Here is a 25,000-nt window from a genome sequence, read left to right on the forward strand (position 1 = left end):
CCTATGTACATATGTTGTCCATGTGTTAGAGTTTTAAATGAGCTTGTTTTTACTATAAACCGTTGACAGAAGTAGGAAGTTGTTCAAGGTCATTTTGGAATATAGGTATCATACCCTACAGTACTGACCTCAAAAATATCTTCTTGATGAGGGTGGTATTCATGAGAAGCCTTCACAGGAGGACCTTTGGCTTGCTTACTGCCCTACTTTCAGATTAAACCCATGACTGGTTCTGTGGATGCTTTTTATTCCTTGAGAGTATATAATTAGTTTTGATAAAACCATTCAGAATACCAAAGGTGCAGAGAAAAGCTGGAGGTTTATCTTTGCAGGAAAGAATTCTGTTTCTATAATGGATCTGTTTGTAAACAGCCACCCCACTGACCTCTGACATCATCCTAGGCCTTTAATTTTATTGAAAATATAATTCTATGTGGTATAGCATATAGTATTTCTAGACTATTTTAAATGCCGTGTGTTTAACTTGCTGGAAACTAATTGATCCGCTGTGTTGTTTATTTACAATTATTCATTTCTACATTGATGTTTGGTCATGGTTTCTCGGCAGCGAAGAGTAACATCTTATTATTCAGCACCTTAGAGTAGTTGTATATAATATAATCAAATTTGTGTCAGTGTTAGTTCAGAACACAAAAAAAAAAACAAATGACCCGGCAATTGTAACTGGGGGAGGCGTTCTCCAAAGTTTGAAGCCATCTTTGTCAAATTCATTCAGGAAGGTTAGAGCCCTTCCGGTTCGCGACTGAGCTGCTCTGCAGAGCAAAATTCCACGTGGGTCAAATTACGAAGCATTTGTTTTTGTGCTATGAGTAAATCACTGTGCTCTGGTGGATTGAACCCCTTCATCCCCAACTTCATTTCATTTTTCCTTTTAAATCTCTGGTCTTCTAAGCTGAAAAACCAATGCATTAATCCAATGAGCCAGCCAGGATTTCTGCGTGCTTTCTAAACTTTGAAAAATCATTTATTTTCAGAAGCCCAACGTTAGTGAAAAACATACCCACCAGCTTAGGCTATGGAGCAGCTCTTAATGCAAGCTTGCAGGTAAAAATACTAAATTACTCTTTCCTTGCACATATTCATTATGTTCTTACATGTGACATGTTTTATTTCCTGTGCTATTATGGTATACAGTTACCTGTATTTATGTTTATGTGGACATTATGGTCATTCTTAATAGTTGGGTTTATCATCCAAGTAAGTTGTATTACCTAGCACTGCAAGTACTAGTTCTTATTCATGCTACTTTTGATGTGAAGAAGCAAGAAGGACACCCTGTGGCAAAATCTGGAACACTCAGTTTTGCTGCAAATGTTAGATTGATAGAAGCTTTTGCAAATGCATGTGGATATGCATTAATATTTATCCAAGCTGTCATAAATGATTTCACATCATAGTGTTGGGGAACATGGTGCTCATGGCAAAAACTTTAAAGTTTAATTATAATATATAATTTTTATGCAAAAGAGGCAAATGTCAGGACTTTTTTATTTTGAGTTAAGTTCTGGTCATTTTTTAAAGTATAGCAGCTGCCTGCATTATAAAGGAGCCATACGTTGTGTGGAAGGGCATAGGGGTTAAATGTAATTCAAAGTCAAGAAATGATGTAAAACTAGAAAGTGCTAGGAATACTGTAACATAGTTTATAATGGAAAATAATGAAACTCACGTAAGAGAAACAGTAAACCCAAAAGAGAGATGCTATTATATTTGGAACGTGAAAATAACTGGAAAAGCTACAAAAACCTTCTGACCACCTTTTCAGCTATCCAAAATGAGCAGCTTTGTGCATGTACATGCACAAAGTTGTGTGTGAACATATAAAAGTGGCCTATATGTTTATGGACTGAGAATTTTGTTTTTACTTTTCATTTTGCTAGGCTGCACTGGCAGAGAGTAGTTTACCATTGCTTAGTAACCCAGGATTGATAAATAACGCATCCAGTGGCTTACTGCAGGCAGTCCATGAAGATCTCAATGGTTCGCTGGATCACATTGACAGTAATGGAAATAGCAGTCCGGGCTGCTCTCCTCAGCCTCACATGTAAGTGCAGTTAGCATACTTTCAAGAAAAAAATGCCTTTCTCTAAGACACAATATTACTCAAAACTGCTTTGAAACATAGGTAAGTGAAACATCTGGGACTATGTGTTTGAAACCAAACATTTAAATAGATGTTGGTGCCTGCTTCTTTACTTACTGTGTAGTTACCATCCTTTGAGGTCCTTTGGTATAAGTTGTTTTTTTTTTTAATCTCTTCAATTTGCTTACAAGCACTGGATGTAACAGGAGGCTTGATCTCTCTCTGTGTGGTTATTTCCATCATTTCCACAGCTTGGTATGTAACATGTAGTCAGAAGGTTCATGTTGGAATTAGTTGCAATCTTAACTATGAGTCTCTAAACCATTTATGAACTGTAGTGGAGATATTGCCCATTTATATAAACCGTAAAATGCAAAGTTTAACTGTTGCCCACAGTTTACATAGAAGCCAGTAAAGTGTAACTTTTTTGCCTGTCTTATAAATCAGTGTAATTACATATTCAACTTTAATTACTGGTGCATCTGTATTGGCAAGGTTTATATGTTATATTTTATGCAAGACTACGATTTCTATTAATATTTAGCAGCTAACTATATCATTAATTACTCTAAAATCTTTCCCCTACCATCTTTTTAATGGAGCTGAGAGAGTGGGAGTATTAAAAATTGATGTATTGTGGATTTCAGAAATGTGTCTGAAGCTTTAGAAATGCCTGGCCTTAATCAGTGGTGTCAAATGTGGCAGTTTCTTGTTTAGTAAATAGTAAAACATGTATCTTGGAGGTATTGTTTCCCAGGTTATTTATATAATAATTAGCAGTGTGATATCTAAGCAGGCTTAGATTTATGTTTACTGTAGGATGATTTTTAATGTATATATACAATTCTCAGTTTTTTTTCTGTATTTAACATAGCTGATCCGATTTGCCTTTTTTATTCAATTTTCTCTTTCACATTTTTAATGTTCATTTTAATTTCTAGAGTGGGATATTTAGGAATAATAGTAAATGAGAGCAAACTCTGTTTTTACTTCTGTTCTGGTGTCTGGAGAATCCATTTCTATCTGACCTTTTTTGGAGAAATATTTTACCAAGTTTTTCATTTGTTTGGCATGTTCATATATTCATGATCATATAGAAATGTTTATTGTCATTCATTTAATTGTTTTATTATACATTTATTCTGTTTTCCTTTGAAAATAATACACTGTGAACATTAATGTATTTTATCAGGTTCCAAACCATTACTTTTTCAAAATGGAAAAATTTGTCTTTTGGAAGTGTCTTTAGATGTATTAAATAATACAAAAGAAGTAATAAAACTTGAAGTAGAAAGAACATGAATATATGCTCTTGAGAGTAACACTACTCTAAAACAAGTAAAGTGAGCAATCAGACAAAACTTTTTATATCCCATGCTTTATGCTATCAACCATGCAGTGGGTAGCTTGAGGCCTTTTACTTTTAGCAGTTCTCCTGAGTATGCTAATGCTCTCTTGCTGTATAAAATGCCAAGACAATAAAACTTTAAAGAGCAAACAAGAGTTAGATCATGTGTGTTAAAAACAGCTACTTTACAGAAAAGAATGACACTTGCTATTAAAGTTGTTTTGTAACTGTTTGGCAGATATGTTTACATATACTGTGCGCTGTCTGACATACTGCTGGATAAACTGAGATATCTATGCATATGATTATGTAGATATGGCTGCATTGTATAGTTATGTTTATGGCTAAGAAATTGCATATTGTAGCAATTCTTGTCTATAAAAAAGGCAAATGATTTGAGTTACATCTCAACTCAGTATTCAGTCTTCCTCTCTCATTTATAGGATATGCGCATAGTTAGTCGTTTGTCAAAAATTGGCAGTTTCAGGACTTGCTGTGGTGACTCTTTTGAAACTTATGACTACAAGTTGCTTAGTACCTGATAGACTGAAGCAACAGAATGCAAATGTACTGAGATCCCACTGGAGAAAGGGGCTATGCTCTTTCATATTTTGCACCTAATTTAGTGTCATATTACTGGGCTGCTATCAGACCATGAACTGTCAGCCCAAAGCTATAGGCTATGACTAGAGATCTGCTCACTTGGGAAGTTTTTGCCTTTTGCTCACTGAGGGAACAGAGAGTATGAAAAAGGGAATGCAGTCTACAAGGAAGTCTGAAAAGTCAGCAAAGTGAGAGGGTTGTGCAGGAGGCAGAGGACAAAGGAAGAGAGGGGGCCTCTTCCTTGCCTCCATGTCCATACAAGTGCACTTTGTTTTTGATTGGTGCAGGAGCATTAGCTAAAAAAAAAGAGAAAAGAACAGCATAGGGAAAGCATGACAGAAGTGAAGTAAATAAGGATTGTAGCAAAAAATGAAGAGAAATGAAATTTAAATTTCACATTTCTGACACAAATTATGTAATCCTGATTTTTTTTAATACAGAATAGTTGGTAAACTAGAAATAATTTCTATTTTACTGCTACCATCTGCTTACTTGCATCTCCTGCAGAAAGTTCACCCAGGAAGTCTGGGTGCTTCTGCCCTAGACAAGTGTTCTTCATGATGATAATTAGAGCACTTGCCTATAAAGTAGATGGGTCTATTAATCTTCAAGGAGATTAAACCTGCATCTCCTGTATCCAAGGAAAGTATACTAGCCACCATACCGTGAATACGCTGAGCAGTTACACTGTCTGTCATCTTGAAGCTGGAAAGCAGCCAGCAATGACAGAGGCAAGGTGTGAGGGGAACAGGCAAGAGGATGTGTACAATTTAGAAAGCAGAGCATTCAGTCAGGTAGGGGCTGGATTTGGGTTCTAGATCGAGCTTACCCAAATATTTATATGTTTGGTATTAGACCATCAGCGGGAAAACAGTCCCAGTGGCCAGGCATCTCAGGCACATTTTTGTTAGAAGTGTATGGTGTATAGTTTTATCAGATAAATATATGATGATGGTACATTCATATTAATTTTTTTAGTAGCATAAATTTGTCAGATTATAAAAATTGCAAGTGCATGTTCAGTAGTCAATATTTCTTTGCTTTGAGCATGAGAACATTATCAAAGAAATGTCTGTTGTTGCAATACTTCATATTGAGTGTCAGAAAGTGGGGAAATTATTTCACATTTGGATTTGAACCTGGTTCTTCGCACTTGGTTTTCAGAAACAGTAATGAGAACAGTTATAGTGATCAGCTTATCCAATCTGTAGACAGGTTATCTAATGTAGGTGGGTAAATCAGCCCGCTTAAGAAACAGTCTCTGTTCATTGACTAGAGAGATGCAGCAGGTATACAACTTCAACTAAATGTCCAACATTTAAATGGGTATTAAGTGAAGTGAATCTCAGTCAGTGTATTTACGGCATTGGCACTTTAAAAGCTTTCCACTTTTGCTTGGGTAATGATATATAATCTGCTGCATTTCTTATTCTTCTTAGACGTAGCAAATACATAGTGGTCTCTGTTGAAAATACTGAGGTAAGTTTTAGGTGATCAGTATAACCATGACCTGTTAGTTAAGAAATTTAATATGCTAATAATTACATATGGCATCTGAAATTTTCTGCTGCCTTCCCAGGTTCCATTTCCAATCTGATGAAAAATGATAAATCAGTGGTCTTGAAGCATTCCACTAGTGGGATCCCAAATCCTAGATTTACCTTCTCTGTTTCAACAATAGTAAATCCAAGTTCTGCCTTTGTTTAGTCTTCAAATCCAGTTCCTGGTAGGTTTACTTGTGGACCATAAGTGCTCCCCTGACATAAATCTTCACTGAGAAAATACATTACTCATTGTGGGCATATGTTCTGTGTCACTGTGGGCACATGTTCATATGTTCTGTTCAAAATTCCACGTTCTTCTAATGTGTCAAACAATTATCTTTTCATTTAAATCAACACTTAACACTGTTCCTTCCTTCCTTTTTTGAACTTGGAATACTTCTCCAGAATTACTGTGAGTTTTAGCTGATAAGCTACAAGTTTCAGATTAATAGCAGCACAGACAGCAGAGGGTTATGACATTTTGTATATTAAAATATCATTATTTATGCAAAACTAGATGCTGCTTATCTTTCATAAAAATTATTAGTTTGTAGCCCCTACTGTTTCTGAAAGTAAATGGACCAACATATTGATGCAAAGAATACTACTGTTCTTGCCTTATTCTGCTGCCAAGCTGTGACTACTGATCCCCACCCCCCCGCCAAAAAAAAAAAAAAAAAAGATTTAAGAAAGACTGCAAAGAATGGAGAACTCTTCAAGTTTTTCTTGCTAACCAAGGTGACTGGCCAGAGGAAAGTCCCATTAGTCCCATACTGATGCAGCTACCATGGGATCAAAAGTAAACACAAAAGACTGGTTTGCTTAGTTAGCAGACATGTAAACTCATCAATTTTGGCATCTTAACTTTAAAAAAAAACAAAAAAAAAAACTCCTGGTCATCACATGATTGCCCGCCAGAAAAAAAAGTTACGTTCAAGTATACAGCTGTAGCATAAAAAGCTACCCTTGCTGTAGCGGAGCCATGACCACTAGCAGCATATATGCAAGGTAAAAAAGCATTGGTTTAAATCACAGATAGAAAAAGTACACATCTTTATGGTATAAATGTGGATTTGTAAAGTAAAAAAAGTCCATCCGAACAATTGTGTTAACCTAATTAACCTAATGGATATGGGAAACTGGAAAAAGTGTAAAACTTTCATAGTCCCTGAAGCAGTAATAACATTGGACAAGACATGCAATAATATTCAGGGATGGTAATGGTAGTGCATGCATTAGCAATGACACAACTTCTTTTTAACCTGTATGTCAGGGCTCGTATACTCCTGGAGAGTTTTGAAGGGATTTGAAAGTCAGTTCCTTCAGAGCCAGTAAGTTTAAATTTGTAAATGAATGACAAGGATCATTATGAAGTCAGCTCCTATCTCCATTATAGTTGAAACAGTTACAGGTTCAATAGTTCTCTCAGCAAAAGGAAATAACAGGGCTGGAAGTGAAGTTCGACTATTTTTCTCCTCTGTCTGTATTTTTGTACTAGATTGATCACCCTGCAATGATTCTTGCAACTGGCATGGACCACTGTGGCTTGCTACCAGAACACTTTATGCATCTGTTGTGCACGTGTTCATATTTTGGCAAATTCATCATGTGAAATTCCATTTTACTTAACTGTATAAATTTGGGGAGAAAAAGTAGAATTTTAAACTGCAAAGCTGTCCATAGCAATTGAGGAAACAAGAAGAAATTAGTCAGCAGAAAACTTTGAGGACTGTATTCTTGACATAGGGAATCATGGAGTGGTTATGCCGTTCTGTTAAAACTCATGGCTGCTCATTTAGTAAGGAGTGGGAGGAGTTCACATAGCAGATGGGGAAGTTAAATATTCTTCTGATGAGGTTTTGTGGAAGGACAATGTCATCGTGTACTCTCCATGTTCATACTTCATGAGAATGAAGACTGATGACAACAGCACTAATGTAGTCCCAATGGATATATTAAAATAATCTTAACAAAATGTTCTTAACAGCAAATCCAGAATCCTGGAGATAATGAATTTCATACTGTTTTCTAGAATTTTAATCATTAAATGCTTTTTTTAAAGTACAATGAAAAACAGAAGCAAGTCTTAAAAGAGTCACTTTTTTCCTATAACCAGCCACGTTTATGACTCTCTGTGTTTAGAGCTGCTATAATGCTGTACTCTGTTTTGAAGACTGGAATTGTTTGAAGCTGCATGTCAAGACATGTATATATCCTAAGCTGTTTAAAGCTGTTTCTAAAAAATGTTGTGTCAGGTTGTTATGAGAAAGAAGAAATTTTGCCCAAATGAACAAGAATAAGAGAGAATCTGAGATAAATTAGAAAAAAAAAGAACAATTCCTGTGTAGTCCTTCGTCTTCAGTTCTGTCTGTGAAAGGACGAGTTCCAACCATGTGTGGTTTCCATCCCCATTTCCTTTGTATTCTGCTGTCGTTCCCAACCCTACTTCTTTACCTTTCCCACTCTTGCCCTGACTGGATCATTTCTCTTTGCACTTCTATCTGCATAATCATCAAACTTGTTATTTTTTTCAAACTTTTTTATCTTTAAATTTTATTCCCAGAGGCAACTGTGATTATTCTGCTCTAAGATCATTTACTTTTGAGGTGCTTCAGTTTGAAAGCATTCCATTGTCAGGTCGTTCCCATATCTGATTATTCCAGTCCCCCACTGTTAAGCTTTCACACCACTTACAGTAGGTTATCTATCATTCCAGTTTTAATCCCTTTCATTCCCTTGTTTCTTTAACTTCATAATGTTCCAATCCCCTGTCTTTCCTTCTTTTTTTTTCTTTTTTTTTTTTTTTTGTTATCATTGCATTGTCCCATTTCATGATCTCTTTGCATTTACCCTGGAGGCTTGTTCAGTTCTAGGAGGCTGCAGTGATCCAAGTCTCTCATTCATTGTACAAGGCTTGACATAGAGTATAAGAAAATAAAGTCTGGAAGTACATCAATTAACATGGATGTAACAAGCATTATTAAATAGGTGAGAAGCATGTAATTGAGCTGACAAAGTTAGTAGCAATTGCAGCATTTCTGGATATCCTTGTTCATCAAAAATGTTTCACCTAATCACCTGATATTTTAATGCCTGTTGGAAATTTCATTTCACATATTTTTATTCATAAACCTAACATAAGGGGGGGAAGATAATGGGCAAAGAGACTTTGTGGCAACAGTTGATTTTTATTTTTATATGAAAAGAGTAACAGCTAAGAAACATAGGATCTTTTGTCTGAACATATTCCAATAGAAAGAAACTCCATTGAGAGAAAAAGCAGTGAAATAATTTTGGCTTTGCTTGAAACTGTAAAGCATCTGAAAGTGACAGGCAAATCCAGTCATTCAATATTTTATCATATTGTTTTCTTACCATTAAAAATTTTTGCTATCTTTACTGATTTTATCGATCATTCTACAGTAAACTCCTTTGAGTTGTGACTATGCCTCCCCACTGGTCATTCACAGCCAGTCATATGTGGACACTAATATAAAAGTATGCAATGATGTTTTGATTAATAATACATTTCACCATTCCTATTGACATAGCTTTTCACTAAATTTTTATATTCTTCTATTTTTTTGAGATTGTATTGCTTTACTTTTCAGTTCATTTATTCTCTGTATTTTGCTTCTGATCATCAATTTTCTTATCTTTCAAGATGGATGTTCCAGTCCTTTATCATTTCCTCTTTAGCTTCTTAAATGTTACATGTTCTTACTTTGGATCAATAGTTGCTATTTCTTCTTTACATTATTCCAGCCCCAATTGTTGTGCTTTTACAGTTCATTCCCAACGCTCTTGACAAAAAGATCACTCCAGAGATACAGTGCCTTCAGCTGCCTTCAGCTGAAACATGTCAGATCCCCACAGCATGGCTTGTAGACGTTTGTAGGCTCCTGTGGGGTTTCACAGAATCTTTTTGGATGCTGTCTTGCTGCAGACTTTGTGGCACTGCTGTTACGAATTCTCAGTGTATGGGCAAGGTATTTACGCTTGTCACATAAAGAGTCTGTATAAGAAAATGCAGCATCCTCAATAGTTTTACAGACGTTTAAAATGTGTTTGAAGTTGTGCACCCAAATTTTCTCTGCAAAGTGGTTGGGTACTTATACATCTAGTACATAGGAGATTCCTGTCTTTGTACAACAGTAAAACTGAGATGATAGTAGTGCCATTAACAATACATTTCTAAAACAGCTTATATATTTCTAAAACTGCTTATATACTTATAAATGTTATCAACCTTTGATGATTGCCTTTGGATTTAGAGTAGATGTAACATTATAAGCAAAAGTTTTTGAAAGTGGACTCCTTCTCTCTAGATAATATATATTTTGGGGGGAGGGGGTACATGTGTCCAAAATGTGTCCTTAGATTTATATATCATGTAAATAACCAAATAAAGTTTTACAATAATATCCAGTTGGTACTGTTTATACCAGTAATTTAATATTGGTTTAAATAATGACCAGTAAGGAGAGAGCCACTGAAAAATCATTATTTTGGGAAAGGGTAATTCTATTATTTAGTCTTTAGAATTGGTTGAAAACTCTAGGCACTTCACAAATTTTAAAAGGCTAAAAATTTTCATGCCCAATTTTTCTTTAATGAGTTTATAGAAAGGCTTCATCTCAATGTGAAATTGCATGTGTAGAGCACATTAAAGTAATCAAATTTCAAGATGACTAGAGGCATGAATATACATAGTGAAGACCATGTACAAAAGCACCGTTCACAATCTTCTGGCAAAGTGCAGTTAGGAAAACGTTCTTTTGTCATCTAACAGCAGTCTATGATTTAAAACAGTGTTGGCAAGGCTTACACGTAGTACAGACCCCAATGTAGTCTCTGTTAGGGTTACTGCCGCAGTACTTCTCAGATTTTTTAATGGTTTTCTTCAACTAAACAGCTCCATTAAATGTATTTCTTAAATTAGACTGAACAAATCAAGTAGCGATCCTCCTTTACCCAGGTTTACCAAGTTCATTTGTTCCCTCATACCCATTACTGATGATGTTGCAGAACTTTTGCATGATCATGACCTCTCGCTAATCTTTTTCAATGACTTATATAAGCTTCTGATTGATATGGTTAAGGGAAAATGTTTTCCTGATGCAGTATTACGTTGTGATAATAGTACTCTTGGTAATTAGGGACTTCCCCCAACTTAATTTTTATTTCTTTCCCTATTTCCTCTCTCTTTGCTTCATTCCTTGCAAACTTGTCATTATCAAACATCACAGCTGAAAAATGTTCTCTGAGTTTTAATCTTCCCTTGTGCTAAGAACGCAGGAAATAGGACTTGTTGTAGGCTACCATTTCATACAATTCCTTACTTAAAATAATCTTGCTCCATCTCAGATTTGAAGGCCTTTGCAGAACTTCATTCTTTTGATGATTAGAAGTCATATTCCCATTTCCAGACTAAATGCATTCCTATTTAGTTTTATCAATTTATCTTCTAGCTTATACAGTCTTTTTCATTCTTCCTGTTTATTTCTCAAATGTGTGGAAACTTTCAATCTTCATTTTTGTAGGCTAAACAAGCTGTTTCTGATACAGTAGACTGTCTAGTCTCCTCATCTTTCTAGCAGTCATTCCATAACACTGCTTAATTTGGGTTTATGTTATGTGCAGGTGTTAAAAGAATTGTTTGCAATATTCCAGGCATAGTCTTATATAATGTGTTTCTTTGTTTACCTCTCTTTTATGCCCCAAAAAAGTCTTCTAGTGCTCTCTTTGTTAATGAAAAATTTAGCAAAATTGTTGTGGTTTATTATTATAGGACAATATTAGCGGATGGACTGGGGGGCCTATTGTGATAAATGCTGTACAAAGGTAAAACAAAAAAAACACCTTATACACACACACACACACACACACACACACACACACACACACACACACACACAAACACACTTACAAGCTTTAGTTAGTGACTGAACTGCTTAGTTTTGAAAAATATCTTTAGATGCAATTTGAATGAAAGCTGTATATTACTTGAATACTTTGTTCAGTGAAGTGTTTGACACAGTCAAGTTGGCGTTAGACTGATCTTTTTATTTAATATACCTACAGTGAAACCATGCACTGGTAATGGTGAAATACCTTGAGATAAGCACCCATCAAGTATAGTGTTCTGTTACTGTGCATGTTCTTTTATTTATGTCATCTTGAAAGGAATGATTATGCTTTTATATCCAACTGGAGTTGCTGTAATTACAATTTCAAACATATATTTTTTATTTTGTAGTTGGATATTTACAGATGCTGTAATGAACAAGGTATTGCACTGTGGATATTTCATTAGGCTGGAACATACCGCTGTGTGAAGCAGAAGTCTGGGTTAACCACCAGCCAAAATATGCTAAGAGGCAGGATATATTAACCTAGGCTCCTTGATTTCTCAGATACTCCCTAATCAACTCAGTCTGCAGGTAGAAAGCACTTGTGTTTTCTTGCCGAGGCCTTGTGTATATGCCCTATTTTTCAGCCATGTGTTCTTCTTCACGTCCAAACCTTAAATTTGTAAAAGCATAAGAATGGGAGGAGGATGTAAGCCTTTGGAAGGCATGATTAGTTTTCAGATATTGTTAACAATTTGTTGAAATGTTCTGAGAAAAGTTGGAACAAGTTTAAAGCATTACGTGGAAGGTGTAAATATGAGGTGGTGGTGATTGGATAGGCAGTCATTCTTAAGAAAAGACGCTAGGAATTGTAGTAGATCACTAACAGGATATGTGCTCACAAAGGTATGTGGCTTTGAAAGCATACTTGGATGCATAAACAGGAACGTTGTATGTAAAAGTAATATTTCTACTCCGGCCAGTTCTTCTGATAAGGCTTCAACTGGAGAATGCCTTGGACAGCACAATTCAAAAATGGTGTGACAAATTTAGAGAAAGTCCAGGGGAACAAGAGTGATGGAAGAAAAAATCTCATGGCTTATATTTAGGGTGATCAGTCCTGAGCCACATATAACTCTCAAAGAATACAAGTAGGTTGGAACTGCATCATATGCCAAACAGAAGAGCTGTGGGAGCAAGTGACTTGGCCACATCATTTTGGGACTTATTTGTATGCTGTCATCCTTCAAGAGAAGATGGGATCAATGGACAATTGAAACTTCTAGCTGTAAACTGTTCTCCTCCCCTTGGCTTTGCATGATATGTCAGTAATACAGAAGAGAGATGGGCCTCTTCTGAAAACTAAGGACTAAAAATATTATATTTGTTAGTTGAGAAGAGAGAAACTGAGAGTGGAGATGATGACAGTCTTCAGAAAGCTGGTGCAGAGAAGATGGGAATGAACTTGTCCATGTCCATTGGGAATGGGGCAAGAAATAATTGATTAATATTTCAGCAAGCAGGGGTTAGGTAGGCACTGGAAAAAAGGAAAACTTTCTGACTGGAAAATAATTAAGTGCTGGAATAGATACTTAGACTGGAACCTCTGTTACTGGAGGCTTCTAAGAACAAATTAGAGAAGCATCTGTCAGGAGTGGTTTAGGTATAAATGATCCCACTTTGGGGAAGAGGGGAGCAGATGAAGGCACAGAGGCTATATGACCTCCTGAGATCCCTTCCAACCCTATTTTCTGTGATTCTTACGATGAATCTGAAAAAGTTGAGGTTTTTTCAGGTATGCCATTTCTCACTGGATGCTAGCTGAGATTGTCCGAGTCCATTTACTTTGTAATCTGGAACAGCTGTCATAGCTAAATATCTTTAAGCACTATTACTTTTAAAATTGAATGAACCTTGGCCTTGAAGAAAAATATATCGTGAGTATAAGATTTAGCTAATGCAAGAAATGTCAGCTAGGGCTCAGTGCAGACAGTCCTACACAGGTCAGTTTGACCCATTTGTCTCTGCCGAGTGTGCCGTACAGTTCTACTTGTTAAATGCTGTCATCAACTATTCAGCAAAAAGCAGATTGAAGGGCTGGCCATTCCCCAGAGTTGTCCTAGCAGGCAAAACTAGTCATCACTTCAATTCCTAGCACTTAAACATTGAAAAAATAAAATAAAAAGCAATGCTCCAAGAAACTTAGCATAGGAAAAGGAAACGTATTGGTAACATCACATGGAAAGTTTTTAAATACACCCGTCAAACATACCTGTGAATTAACATTTTCAGTAAAGAATTGTTCCAGGGAAAGAAAAATTTTACTAGGCCTGTTTGTAAGTGCAATGCTATTTAATCCCTTGTTGCTGGATCAGAACCAAATTTTTAGGTGCAAAGGTGGAAAAATGTTGATGATTAGCTTATGAAATCTGACAGAAATGTGCTGGAAATGTTAGTAAAAGGAAATTATTTTTAGCATTGTTGTCCCATGCTATCTATGTGATTACCTATATGCTTCCCAAGATATCAGAGTCTTTACAGATGTAAAAATTTTCAGCAGAAATAGAAAAAAGCTTTATGTAGCCTGTATGTATATTGTGGTGTATGAAAATTCATATAGTGCAGTCCAAATTTTTCCTCAGCTTTTCCTGGATCCTTGAATAGCTTTCCAATTTTTGCATAGAGAACATTTACCTACTCTACTCACCAAATAGCACTGAGATATTTAGCTGTTGCTGTTAAGTTTCTGTATAAAAGAATCAATTTTTAAAACTTCCTAACCATTAGATATTATTGAGCATGCCCAATTCATAGCCTCTTTTCATATGCTGTGTTGTTTTCTGGCTTGGTTTTTGGATGTTTCTTCAACAACCTAAAAAGTATTCAGACCCTCAAATCTCTGGTACTTTGTCATTTTTCTTTCAATTTTTATCTTAAAAATTCCTGTGCTCTTTCTGCCTAATCCTTCCATTTGTTTAACATGTTAACTTTTGACGTTTGAATTACATGCAGTTGAGGATTTGAAAGACTTAGAGGCCTGTGCCCTAAGCTAATTTCTAGTCAAGTTTCTACTTTTTTGTGGTTATATCACAGAAAAAATGCATTTGTTTAGGCACCAAAGGGAGCAAGCCAATGTCAGGGCTGAGAATTTTAGTAACAGTCACTAGAAACAGAAAAATTGAGGTCATCTTCTTAATCAGAACTTGATTCCAAAAAATTCAGATCCCTTAAGAAGGGCTAATTGTGCCTCATTTGAAATTTAAAGAAAATGTATTGCTAGTAAGTCAGTTTTCCAGTAAAATCTTTTCTTTAACTATAGTTGAAAGATTTCATATGATTGTTTTGCAGTGAGTATTTTTAACTTTCACAGCTGAAAATATTTCAATGCCTATTTATTGCCTTGGCATTTTCTTGTCAGGTTAAAAAACATTCATAAAGACCTGGTCATTAATGTAATAATGTATCAATGTAATAATTTAAGAAATAAATATGTAAGTTTTTTCATCACCCATTTTTTATGAAAGATATCTAGGATTTGGGGGGGGGGTTGCTTAAAGGGAAATGAAGTTTTCATGAGGGCATCAACAAATCTGTCAATTACTTAATTTCCTTACTCTAACTTTTCTTTAGCAGTAGCGCTATGTATTTGTATCATAAAGAGAAATTAGAAGTGGGATGACTGTAGTGATAAAATGATCACACAAGATGCTGTAATAGATTCGATGACTTTTAATTATGAGTTATTAATTATAAGAAGTGTGAGCATTTGTCTTTTGTCTTTTTTCCTATGTTTTCCTTATTTGCCTATTTCTAGCATACCACTTTTAGTCATATTTGCCACTGCTTCTTCTGTGTTGACTTCAATGGCAGCTAGATAAAATCTATCCAAAGCACTCCTATCATATTTAATGTTTCCTCCTACAGATATGTTTACCATGCCATAGGTCATCTTTGTTGTTCGTCTCTTGGTTTCTGCTATATTGCTTTTAAGATGAGTGAGTAATAACTGAAAAGTAATCAAGTATTGAACACAATAGTTGAAGTAAGGGCATACCACAAGTATATAAGTGTGTTTTATATTATTTTCACTATCACTGTTCTCTCCCAGGTTAGTTTAACACACTGGTTTTTGACCTTTTAAGCAGAGAGGTTACTGAAATATTTAGCATAATACATTTTCCTGATTGGCTACAGTAAAAAGATACACAAGGGTAGTTTATTTTCTTTCTTGTATTTGTCTAAATTAAATTGATCTGCCATGGATTGTCAGGTACATAGCTATGTTCGTTTTGTCAAAATTCACTTTAGATATGACTAATCTAATATATTGTGCTGTTACCTCTCTTTATATCTTCTTTTGGGGTATTTATTAATAATTACATTCAAAGTATCAATCAAGTAGAGAATCTTGGAAAATTCTCACTGTTAGCCTTCGTTCATGTTATGAAATAAGTGTTTGCTCTTCCTTCATCTAACTAGTTTTATCAGTGGCAGAACTTTCATTCCAAGAAATCATTTGTCTTTGTGTCTTTGGCTTTCCCTTATTCTTCATTCTGACTTCAGATCACTCCCAGTCACTCTTAATTCCCCTCTGATATTTCTTGTGGCTGCTTACAGCCCTATTTCTCAATTTTATTTCTTAAAATCTCTTTTTTTTCCCAGATAAGACAAAGAATTCTCCCAGATCTGAAATCTTTTTATAAAATCTTTGAAAATTTTTACAGTCTTAGCAGTCTACAAGATTAGCAAAATTAAAAAAATCTGGAACCTTTTTATTTGTGCAGTACAAGCAAGAAAATGACTTCTCTGTTATGGCAGGAATAATTGGGAATGCCCTGTTACCCAATTAGTTTGTAAGTGATTTTTCAACCTTTTTTTTTTTTTTAATAAAAATGTAAAGTCTTAATATTCCCTGCTGTGTTCCCCTAAATTCCAAAAGATATAAATAATTTTCTTTTGGGGGGAGATTTTTGGCATCAAAGCATTAAATTGCCTTCTTAATCCTTTAGTCCTCCTTTTCAGACACTCTGTATTGCTTATGACATATTCTTTTCTTTAAAATAACACTATATGGTCACTTAATTCAAATTTTCAGGAAACAATGTGTATCTTCTGGCTGTCCCCCTCAACTCCCATATTACAGGTACATCACCACTCAGAGTAGCTTTTTTCTGCTATGTTCATGATAGATCTTCATGTCTATTAGTAGTTGTTCTTGCCTTTTGCTCTGGGCTTCCATTTGCCACACCTTGGTAGCATATGGTGTTCCCTGATTTCTCCTGGGATATAAGGATTTCCTGGGACCTGTCCTGTTTAACATATTTATCAGTGCCCTGGAGGATGGAGAGCATTCTCAAGTTTGCAGATGACACCAAACTGGGGGGGAACGGTTGATGTGCTTATGGGCTGCCATTGAGAGGGACCTGGACAGACCAGAACTGGGTCAACAGGAACTTTATGAAATGCTAAATCTTACACCTGGGAAGAAAATGTCTTGCAATGATGCAGGCTGGAGACTGCCCACCTGGGGAGCAGCTTTGCTGAGAAGGCCCTGGGGATCTTGGCAGAAACATGAGGCAGCAGGGTGCCCTGGCATCTAAGGCCAGCAGCATCCTGGCCTGTATTTAGGGGAGCACAGGCAGTAGATTGATGGAAGTGATTATCCCTGTCTGCTCAGCAATCATTAGACCACATCTAGAATACTGTGTCCAGTTTTGTGCCCTCAAATACAAGAAAGTCATCAGTAAACTGGAGAAAATTCAGCAGAGGCCACCAAGATGGTCGGTGGCAGAAGCACTTGCCCTGTGAGGAGGGGCTGAGCCTGGGCTTGTTCAGCCTGGAGGAGAGGTGGCTTCGGGGGGACCTAGCAGCAGCCTGCCAGTACATAGGACAAGGTTATTGAGAAGAAGGATCCAGACTCTTCACTTTGGTGCATGTTGATAGGCTGAGGGACAACAGGCAAAAGATAAAACAAGGCTCAGAGGTTCAGAATGGATATAAAGAGAACTTCTTCCCCATGAGGACAGTCAAGCAGTGGAACAGGTTGCCCCAGGACATTGTGCAGTTTCCATCCTTGGAGGCTTTCAAGACCAGTCTGAAGCAACCTGATCTGAGCTTGCATCTGAGCCTGCTTTTGGGAGGAGGTTGGCCTAGAGACCTCCTGAGGTTCTTTCCAACCTGAGTTACCCTATGATCCTAGAGTATGTCTCCCTAAAGACTAAACAATGGGAGAGTGAGCAGAAGGAAATTCTTAGCAACATGCTCGAGGAAAAAGATGCTCTGGATTTTGTGTTACAGATGCCAGTAAAATCGTATCAGGTGCTCACTGAAGGGATGGATATTACAAATAGCAACAACTGATTTTACATCTTTGTAGAGTGTAACAAAAGAAAAGTTGAATGTAAAAGACCAGTCTTGTGCAGCTGCTAATGATGGGTTTTGTGTTTTATTTATTTATTTATTTATTTTTCCCAAGGGACTCACCTTTTATCTTAAAATGATAAGGGGAAGATACGAAGAGCACTGGTTTCTTTTGCAGTGACTGATAACTCCTAATATAAATATAAACACCTAATATAATATAAATAGGAAATCAAGTCTCTAGTCTTGCAGTTTGTAAAAACAGTGATAGATTTACCCAAACTCATTCTTGCTCTCATCCTACCTGACACGCCAGAGGCACCATGTGACCACTGATCATCAGTGAATCGTCAGTTATTCTAGTGCACTTGTCTCATATCTGCTATTAGAGTCTGCAGATGTGTCCGCCATGCTGCCAGCCAGAGCTGTTGCATTTCCTTTCCCTCTTAGTACCAAGTCAGTGCAACTCCCAGCTCCACCATAGTAAGCTTGAACTCCCTTGTGATGAGTCAGACAGAAACAAAAAGAAATCCGTCTTGAAGTTATTCCTTGTGCCCCCACACGGCAATTGAGTGAAGGCTGCTGTTTTCCTTTTTCTCCTCAGTACGGCTCTCAGATGGCCCAGGCTGGAAGGGTTGTCATTCAAAAGTAACAGGTTGGAAAAGCACATCAAGACAAGCCCCCACTGAGAAGCAGTGCTTTTCCAGGCGTGAAATTTCCAGTCTTCTTCCAACAGGATGTTGTTGCTTTGTCCCCTCCTCACTGCAATGAGGTGACGTACCCACAGCCGCATGACAAGAGGATGGAACAATAGAACCTTCCTCCTGTTCTTGCTTGAAGCTAGAGATTTACATACAGGCATTATTTTATCTAGAAATAATAGCGCTTCTTCAGCATTTCATTATATGTGATAAATACGTGGGGGAAGTGATTCCTGGTGCTCAAGGAAAAATAATAATGGATTCTGTGACAGTTGTAGCATTACTGAATTTGTATTTAATTACTCATCTAATATGCTTTCTTCCCTTTCTCAATATTTGGATTAGTAACTCCATAAATGGCTATACATATGCACGTCAATAAACAGTTCACCTCTACTTAAGAAATATAATTTTTTATAATAGCATGAAATTGTAAAGAGACAAAATAATATATTGAATAGAAGTAGTTGTGTTAAAATACTGTAGGATTTGTCTCCATCTGTTTGCCGAGGCACTACTAGTCTGGTCTACTAGAAAAAAAAAAGCCAAACAAACCAATTAATACATCTGTACAATAGTGATAATATTTTTCACCAAATATTTTTGGTGAAATAAATGTTTCCTTAGTCTAAAGACTAAGTCTAAAGACTAAAGTCTAAAGAATTTCACAGCTTTAAAAATAAGTCAAACAACAAAGTTTTAAATAATATGTGTTTCAACAGGTTAAGTTGGGAAAATATTTTATAAAATGTTTGATGTTAATACAGAAAAGTCTTTAGAAAGTGAAGATGCTTGAGATAAAGATTGAAAATGTTCTTCAAACACTAAAATATAGCAATATGCAGAAAGAATTACTTCAGCTACAGTATTCTATGTGCTTTAATAGTCTGCCCTGTTGACTTGGATTTACGAAATTTCAGACTTCTACAGGTTGAAGAATTCTGTATCTATGCCTCTTTTAGTATCTTCTCTCAAAGCATACACAGAACACTATATGTCACTGAAACAAAATCGTACTTGTGGTTCAGGATGCCTACAGCATGAAAGAATTGAGGCTAGTGTCAGCAGTAAGTATAAATGGAAACAGAAATTGCAGGTGTCTAACATTAAAGGTTACACTAGAAATGTGGAACTGTATCAAGTTGTCCCATCATTTAGTTTGGGAGAAGGTTAAAGTTCTTTGGGAGCTACTTAATTTTATATTTTTTCTAACTTTTAAAAACCTCTATTACTTTAACAAGCAAACAAAACCTTAGAAGAAATAATTAGCATAGTTTCTCATACCACATATGTTCAGTCCCAAAGATTCCCTTGGGAGAACTTTTTCTTCTGCTCAGCTCCAGAAGCTTTGTCATTCTTATATACCTCTACAAGAAATCACCAGGAAAACCAGTGCATCGATAGTATCAAAATCATAGTTGCATAGGAAATAAGCTTGGGAGGGATTTCAAGACGTTATCTAATTTGTTGTCCTTAGTGCTATTGGATACCAATGTAAGAAACTCCCTAGTGTTACTGGGTGCGTAAGTCACCATAGCAATACAAAATACTTCCAGCTGCAATGTAGGAAAAAAAAAAAAAAGCCCTGGATTTTAGACTGACTATTGTAACCCCCTATATGGAATAAAAATGCACTGAAAAATCTTCAAAAATTACATGACTTGCTGCAGACCATATGCTTGGCTACAAAACTCTCACTAAACATGTTGTCCTAGGCAGCTTTTCTCTCCTGATGTGTACTACCTCTTCAATACAAAGCCAAAGGCAGAGTCTTTTTTCAATGCCTGTCATTACATTGACTTAACTGTCTGAGAAATTACATCTCTCTCTTGATCATGACATCCCACAGCACTTTTCCTTACCTGATTTTGCCAGGACATTTAAGATTCTGAATGTTCAGAGGACTCTTAGGTGAACTATAGAATTTGTTCCACTAAGAATCTTGGAGAGATTGTAGAGCTATCCCTGCTGCTTTCCAAATTAAATACACAACCCTTTTTTGTTAACTTTGCTTTCTTTTTTCTTTTTTGTTTTCTTTTTCTGTTCCTTTTCTTTTTTTTAAAACATATCCAGATGAGAAATAAGCTAAGCTAGTTGAAAGAAATACAGAGAAACTAAAATTGTTAATTGTCTGTTTTGGTAGAAGGGAAGCATTCAGGTTCTCTTTAGAAACTCAATGCCTATTGTTATTGTTATAAAGGCATTGTCTGACTTCAAATTTTTTCCAAGGAAAATAGTATTTTCTATTCAAAATCTGGAATGAGCACATGGATTTCTACTAAACCAATCCAAACCTAGTTGGAATTACTTATATTTTGTTGTCCTGCCTTCTTATTGCTGTTTTGCTGGGTTCAGTATTGCCTTACATTAAAACTGATGTGACTTGAAACCTCTGTAGAAAACATACTATCCATAATTGAGAATATTGTATCAAGTATCTTTTCTCCTTGTTGACACCAGCTCAACTCAATTTAATTAAGAAGTCATGTACTCAGTTATAGGATCTGCTTGTTTTATTGTCAGCAGCAGCACACATTCTACTGTTTAAAAGTTGAATGTAACACTTGTTTTGCTGCCATTGCCTTGATTTTAACAGGGTTTTAGTATTATATTATACTATTATACTGAACAAATTTTCCCAAGGCTCAGGCTAAACTTGTGCAAAACTCAAAGACGAGTTCACCTTGTATCAGACACATTACTATAGGCTTTGGGAATTTGGCTTCATTTCTAAATATTTGGAAGTTACTTTATACAGTCCTTCCTGGTATATATTTATCCCTCAGCTGCCTGTCCTGTTATCTTTCTTTTTCCTTTGAAGCCTCAAAAGCCCTCTCCAGCAGCCTGCAAACAGTCTTCATGAGGCCTCCATAAGTGTCCAGCAACTGTTACCTGTCTCCTGGCACCTGGCAGTTGTTCCGGTTAAATGTTATAAATGATGATGTCCTTAAGGATATAGTATACAACTGAAGATATGAGGACTGGAAGTTGTAGTATGCCAGTGTCCAGAAGAGAGAGAAAAATCTCAGTGTATCTGTAAAGCACACTGAAAACCCTTATAGCATGCAGAAGAGTGAATGTTTGAGGCAGCCGTGGAGACAGAGGAACTTCATGTTATGTGAACTATGAGAAAGGAAAAAGTAATGCATTGAGGTGAGCTGGCAGCTCTACAACTCATTAGAATCCTTCTTTTATATTAGAAAGACCTCTTCTTTTATATTAGAAAGACCTCTCACAGGGAGTTTAATTTTGAAAGTGATGGGGTACAAGAAAAATTCTCTCTTGTAACAGCAGATCCACCAATTTTAAAGGAGCTGACCCATGGAAATGACTATACTCATTTACTTATATCTTTACCAGAAAGCTCTTTGAAGTAATTCTGCATTGCCGTATTTTATTTTGTTACTGCTGGAGGCATCTCTTCACATCCTCTGTGTTACAGTATGTTGTTAGTCTTGAGCTCGGTTAGAGGTATAGTTTGGCAGCACTTGTTTAATATGACACAGGTATTTTGATGAGGATATTTGGACATGACATAGTAACAATAGAGCGTTGAACAAAAAAGGAAGGAAACAACTTTATGTCATCATCCCTTTGTCCTACCAAATAATCAGCGATGACTTAGCTAATTTTTCACAGATGTACGTCTAACCTGCTCATAAAGGCCTCAAACGATGGGGACTCCAAGGCTCTCCAAGCAACCTGATTACACTTCACTGTCTGTACTATTTTTTAATTCCAGTGTCTGACCTGAGTTTTCCTTGCAGTAATCTAAGACCATTCCTCTTTGTTTATTATCTTTTGCTTATTTGTTATCACGTTATCCTGTTAAACCAGGTAAAAGAGAACATACTTCCTTCATCCTTCCTTCAAATGACAATATTGTCTAAACTTCTATCTTGTTTTTCTCCAGTATCCCACATATTTGAAACTAATCCTCTTCACCAATGTGCTTGTATTTTCTCTCATTTTGCTGTCATCTGTCAAATTAAAACCATGTTCTCTATCCTCTATGTCAATAATAAAAATACTGACTCATTCTGGACCTAGGATTGGACCATCAATGAACCACACTAATCTTAGTTAAAATTTAGATTTCAATTATATAATAGATAAATAAGGTTCCATCAGAAGTCAGAAATCAATAAGCTATGAACTGTTATTAGGCTTTGAGTATTATAGCTGTTAATGAAAAGACATGACATATGTGTTTATTTCTTCAGAATTTATGTTTAAATACTCAGCAATTCACATGGGCATTTGTCCCCTGTATACTGCTCCCACTTTATACCAAAGTGATAGTGCAGAATTTTACAAATAAATGTATTTAAATATATATATGTTAAATATATATGTATGTATGTTTTCATATTAGTTGCATAATACAACATACCAGTCTCAATATTTTGCCTTCTATATACAATAAATATCTTGGGATGTATCATTCTTATACTGAAAATCTTCAAAATAAGAAAATTTTAAGCAACTAAAAAGATAGGTGCTCAAATCCAATTTTACTTATGGTAAAAAAAGTGGGTTTTTTTTGTTTTCATATATGTTTTTTATGTAGTCCTGGGACTTCCTTCTCAGGATGCACTTAAGAAAATATTAGAAATGTAAGATCCTTTAAATCACGTACCAGCATGCCTCAACTTTGCCTCAACTTTGATTCCAAACTACAAATTCTAAAGTTGAGAGAAATGTTAGTTTCAAGAGCTTATGTGTTGCTAATCCTTTTGTTTAGGTTTCCGGAAAGAGGTATCAGTATGTCAGGGTTTTCTGTAAGATGTGCTCCTAGGCTACCGGCAAAAAAAAAGCTTTTTTTTTTTTTTTTTTTGCATAGAGAACTGAACTGCTTGATTTTGATCTTGATTTACTGTTGATCTGGAGGAAAGTATAGTTGACAAAATAAAAATTTTTGTATCCTCATTAATCACCTAAGCTATAAGGTGTTCCGCAAATTACTGATCAAAATGATCTTTTAACTGTCTGAACAAAACAGGAGTTTCTTAAAACCTACAGCACAGGAAGAACTAATATCTTAAAATGTATAGTGCATTTTTAATGGATGTTTCTCGATGTCCTCCTTGTTTGTACAGTGGCTGCACTCCAACCACAAAAATGTAATAAAAACAACCTGGGCACCACCCTGAAGGAACTGAGCTCATTTGGGAAAAATAAAAGTTCTGTAGTCAGAATTTTATAAATGTGGCAAGGAAAGCAGAGCAATGAAGGTATCTGCTAGATACACAAGAGCACAAAATGCAGCCTCTTGGGAACAACATAAGGGACAGAATATCGTAATTAATACTCTTCCAGCATCATGTGGAGGTGATGAAGATGGCATCATATCATGATTAAAGACGTTGAGGACGTCCATCAAAAGCTCATAGTCATTTATAATTCTGAAGGAACAGTCTGAAATTTTAAGCTTAAATGCAGTTAAATGATTCTCTTCAATTCTTATTTATGTTTGAAAAAAAAATGAAGTAAAAAACCACATTTTCAAAAGGCCCTTATATCTCAAGACACACAAATACTTGTAATGCCTTAGAAAAGGATGAATAAAAGTCTTTTTAATCTGGGTTTTCTTACCATTCCAGAAGACGCTATTCAAGCATTTTTTAGTGATAAAAGTCATTTTAAATGACTAAAAGTAGCCTCACATCCCCTTGCACCATATCCTCCCCACAAATAAGAACAAATATAGTTAAAATTAGATGGAAACTAAAGCAACCTGTTGGCTCGGGCTTCTATTAGGTATATTCAAATTCTGTAAATTGTGACAAATACTGCCCTAACTGAGGTAGGAGCTGTGTGACCTCAGCTCACCTTAGGGTTTTCCAAATCTCATTTGTGTGCTTAGATATATTGCAGCAGTGAGACATAAGAGATTAGGCTCAACCTGCATTTTTAATTCTTTACAGCAGGGTTAACTTTGCAAGGAGAATCAAGCAGTATGTCTTGTTCTTTATTATTTTATGATATTCACTATTAAAAAGTGAACTTGTTTTATCAATTACTGTGTATTGTGGCGTTGTTGGATACTAGTATTGTTTTCTCCTCTAGCTATAAGGAAGTCATGCATTGTAGCTGACTGGTAAATATTTGTTTAGTATGTTTTGTATCTTGTACCTGTAAGACAGTACCTGTATACAGTGAGACTAGTTACTGTTATAAACCTTATTTCCTTTTGTAAATTAAGAGCCTTACAGTGTTTATACCTACTTCAACCAAGAGAAAATTTGGCTGTTAGATTTTTGTTGATTTTTGTAAATTAAATTAATATTTTTTCAGTTTATTCTACTATTAATCCTAGTAAAAACTAAATCTATTCTGCTTTAATTCAAAACAAATTGTAGATTTTTGTTCAAGTATGCTAGCAATACTTAAAAAAACCAACATGGGAATAAAGGTGCTAATAAGATATTGGGTAGAATAGGGTTTTTTAGCAAGAATTTAAAAATAGTTTATCCTGACTTTGCATG

General features: G+C 35.7%; 1 protein-coding gene across 7 annotated transcripts in view; it reads left to right on the plus strand.

Moving 5' to 3' along the window:
* Positions 1-25,000, plus strand: part of FOXP2 (forkhead box P2) — a 454,906-nt gene that overhangs the window by 422,220 nt on the left and 7,686 nt on the right. For 6 of the 7 annotated variants that reach the window (XM_067314932.1, XM_067314922.1, XM_067314902.1 and 3 more), the window contains 2 exons: positions 996-1,065; positions 1,902-2,065. In XM_067314932.1, the coding sequence (XP_067171033.1) occupies positions 996-1,065; positions 1,902-2,065 (234 nt within the window). The remainder of the gene's footprint in view (positions 1-995; positions 1,066-1,901; positions 2,066-25,000) is intronic. The other variant, XM_067314950.1, reaches the window with a different exon arrangement.

Source organism: Apteryx mantelli, chromosome 1, assembly GCF_036417845.1.
Source record: "Apteryx mantelli isolate bAptMan1 chromosome 1, bAptMan1.hap1, whole genome shotgun sequence".
Classification (NCBI taxonomy): domain Eukaryota; kingdom Metazoa; phylum Chordata; class Aves; order Apterygiformes; family Apterygidae; genus Apteryx; species Apteryx mantelli.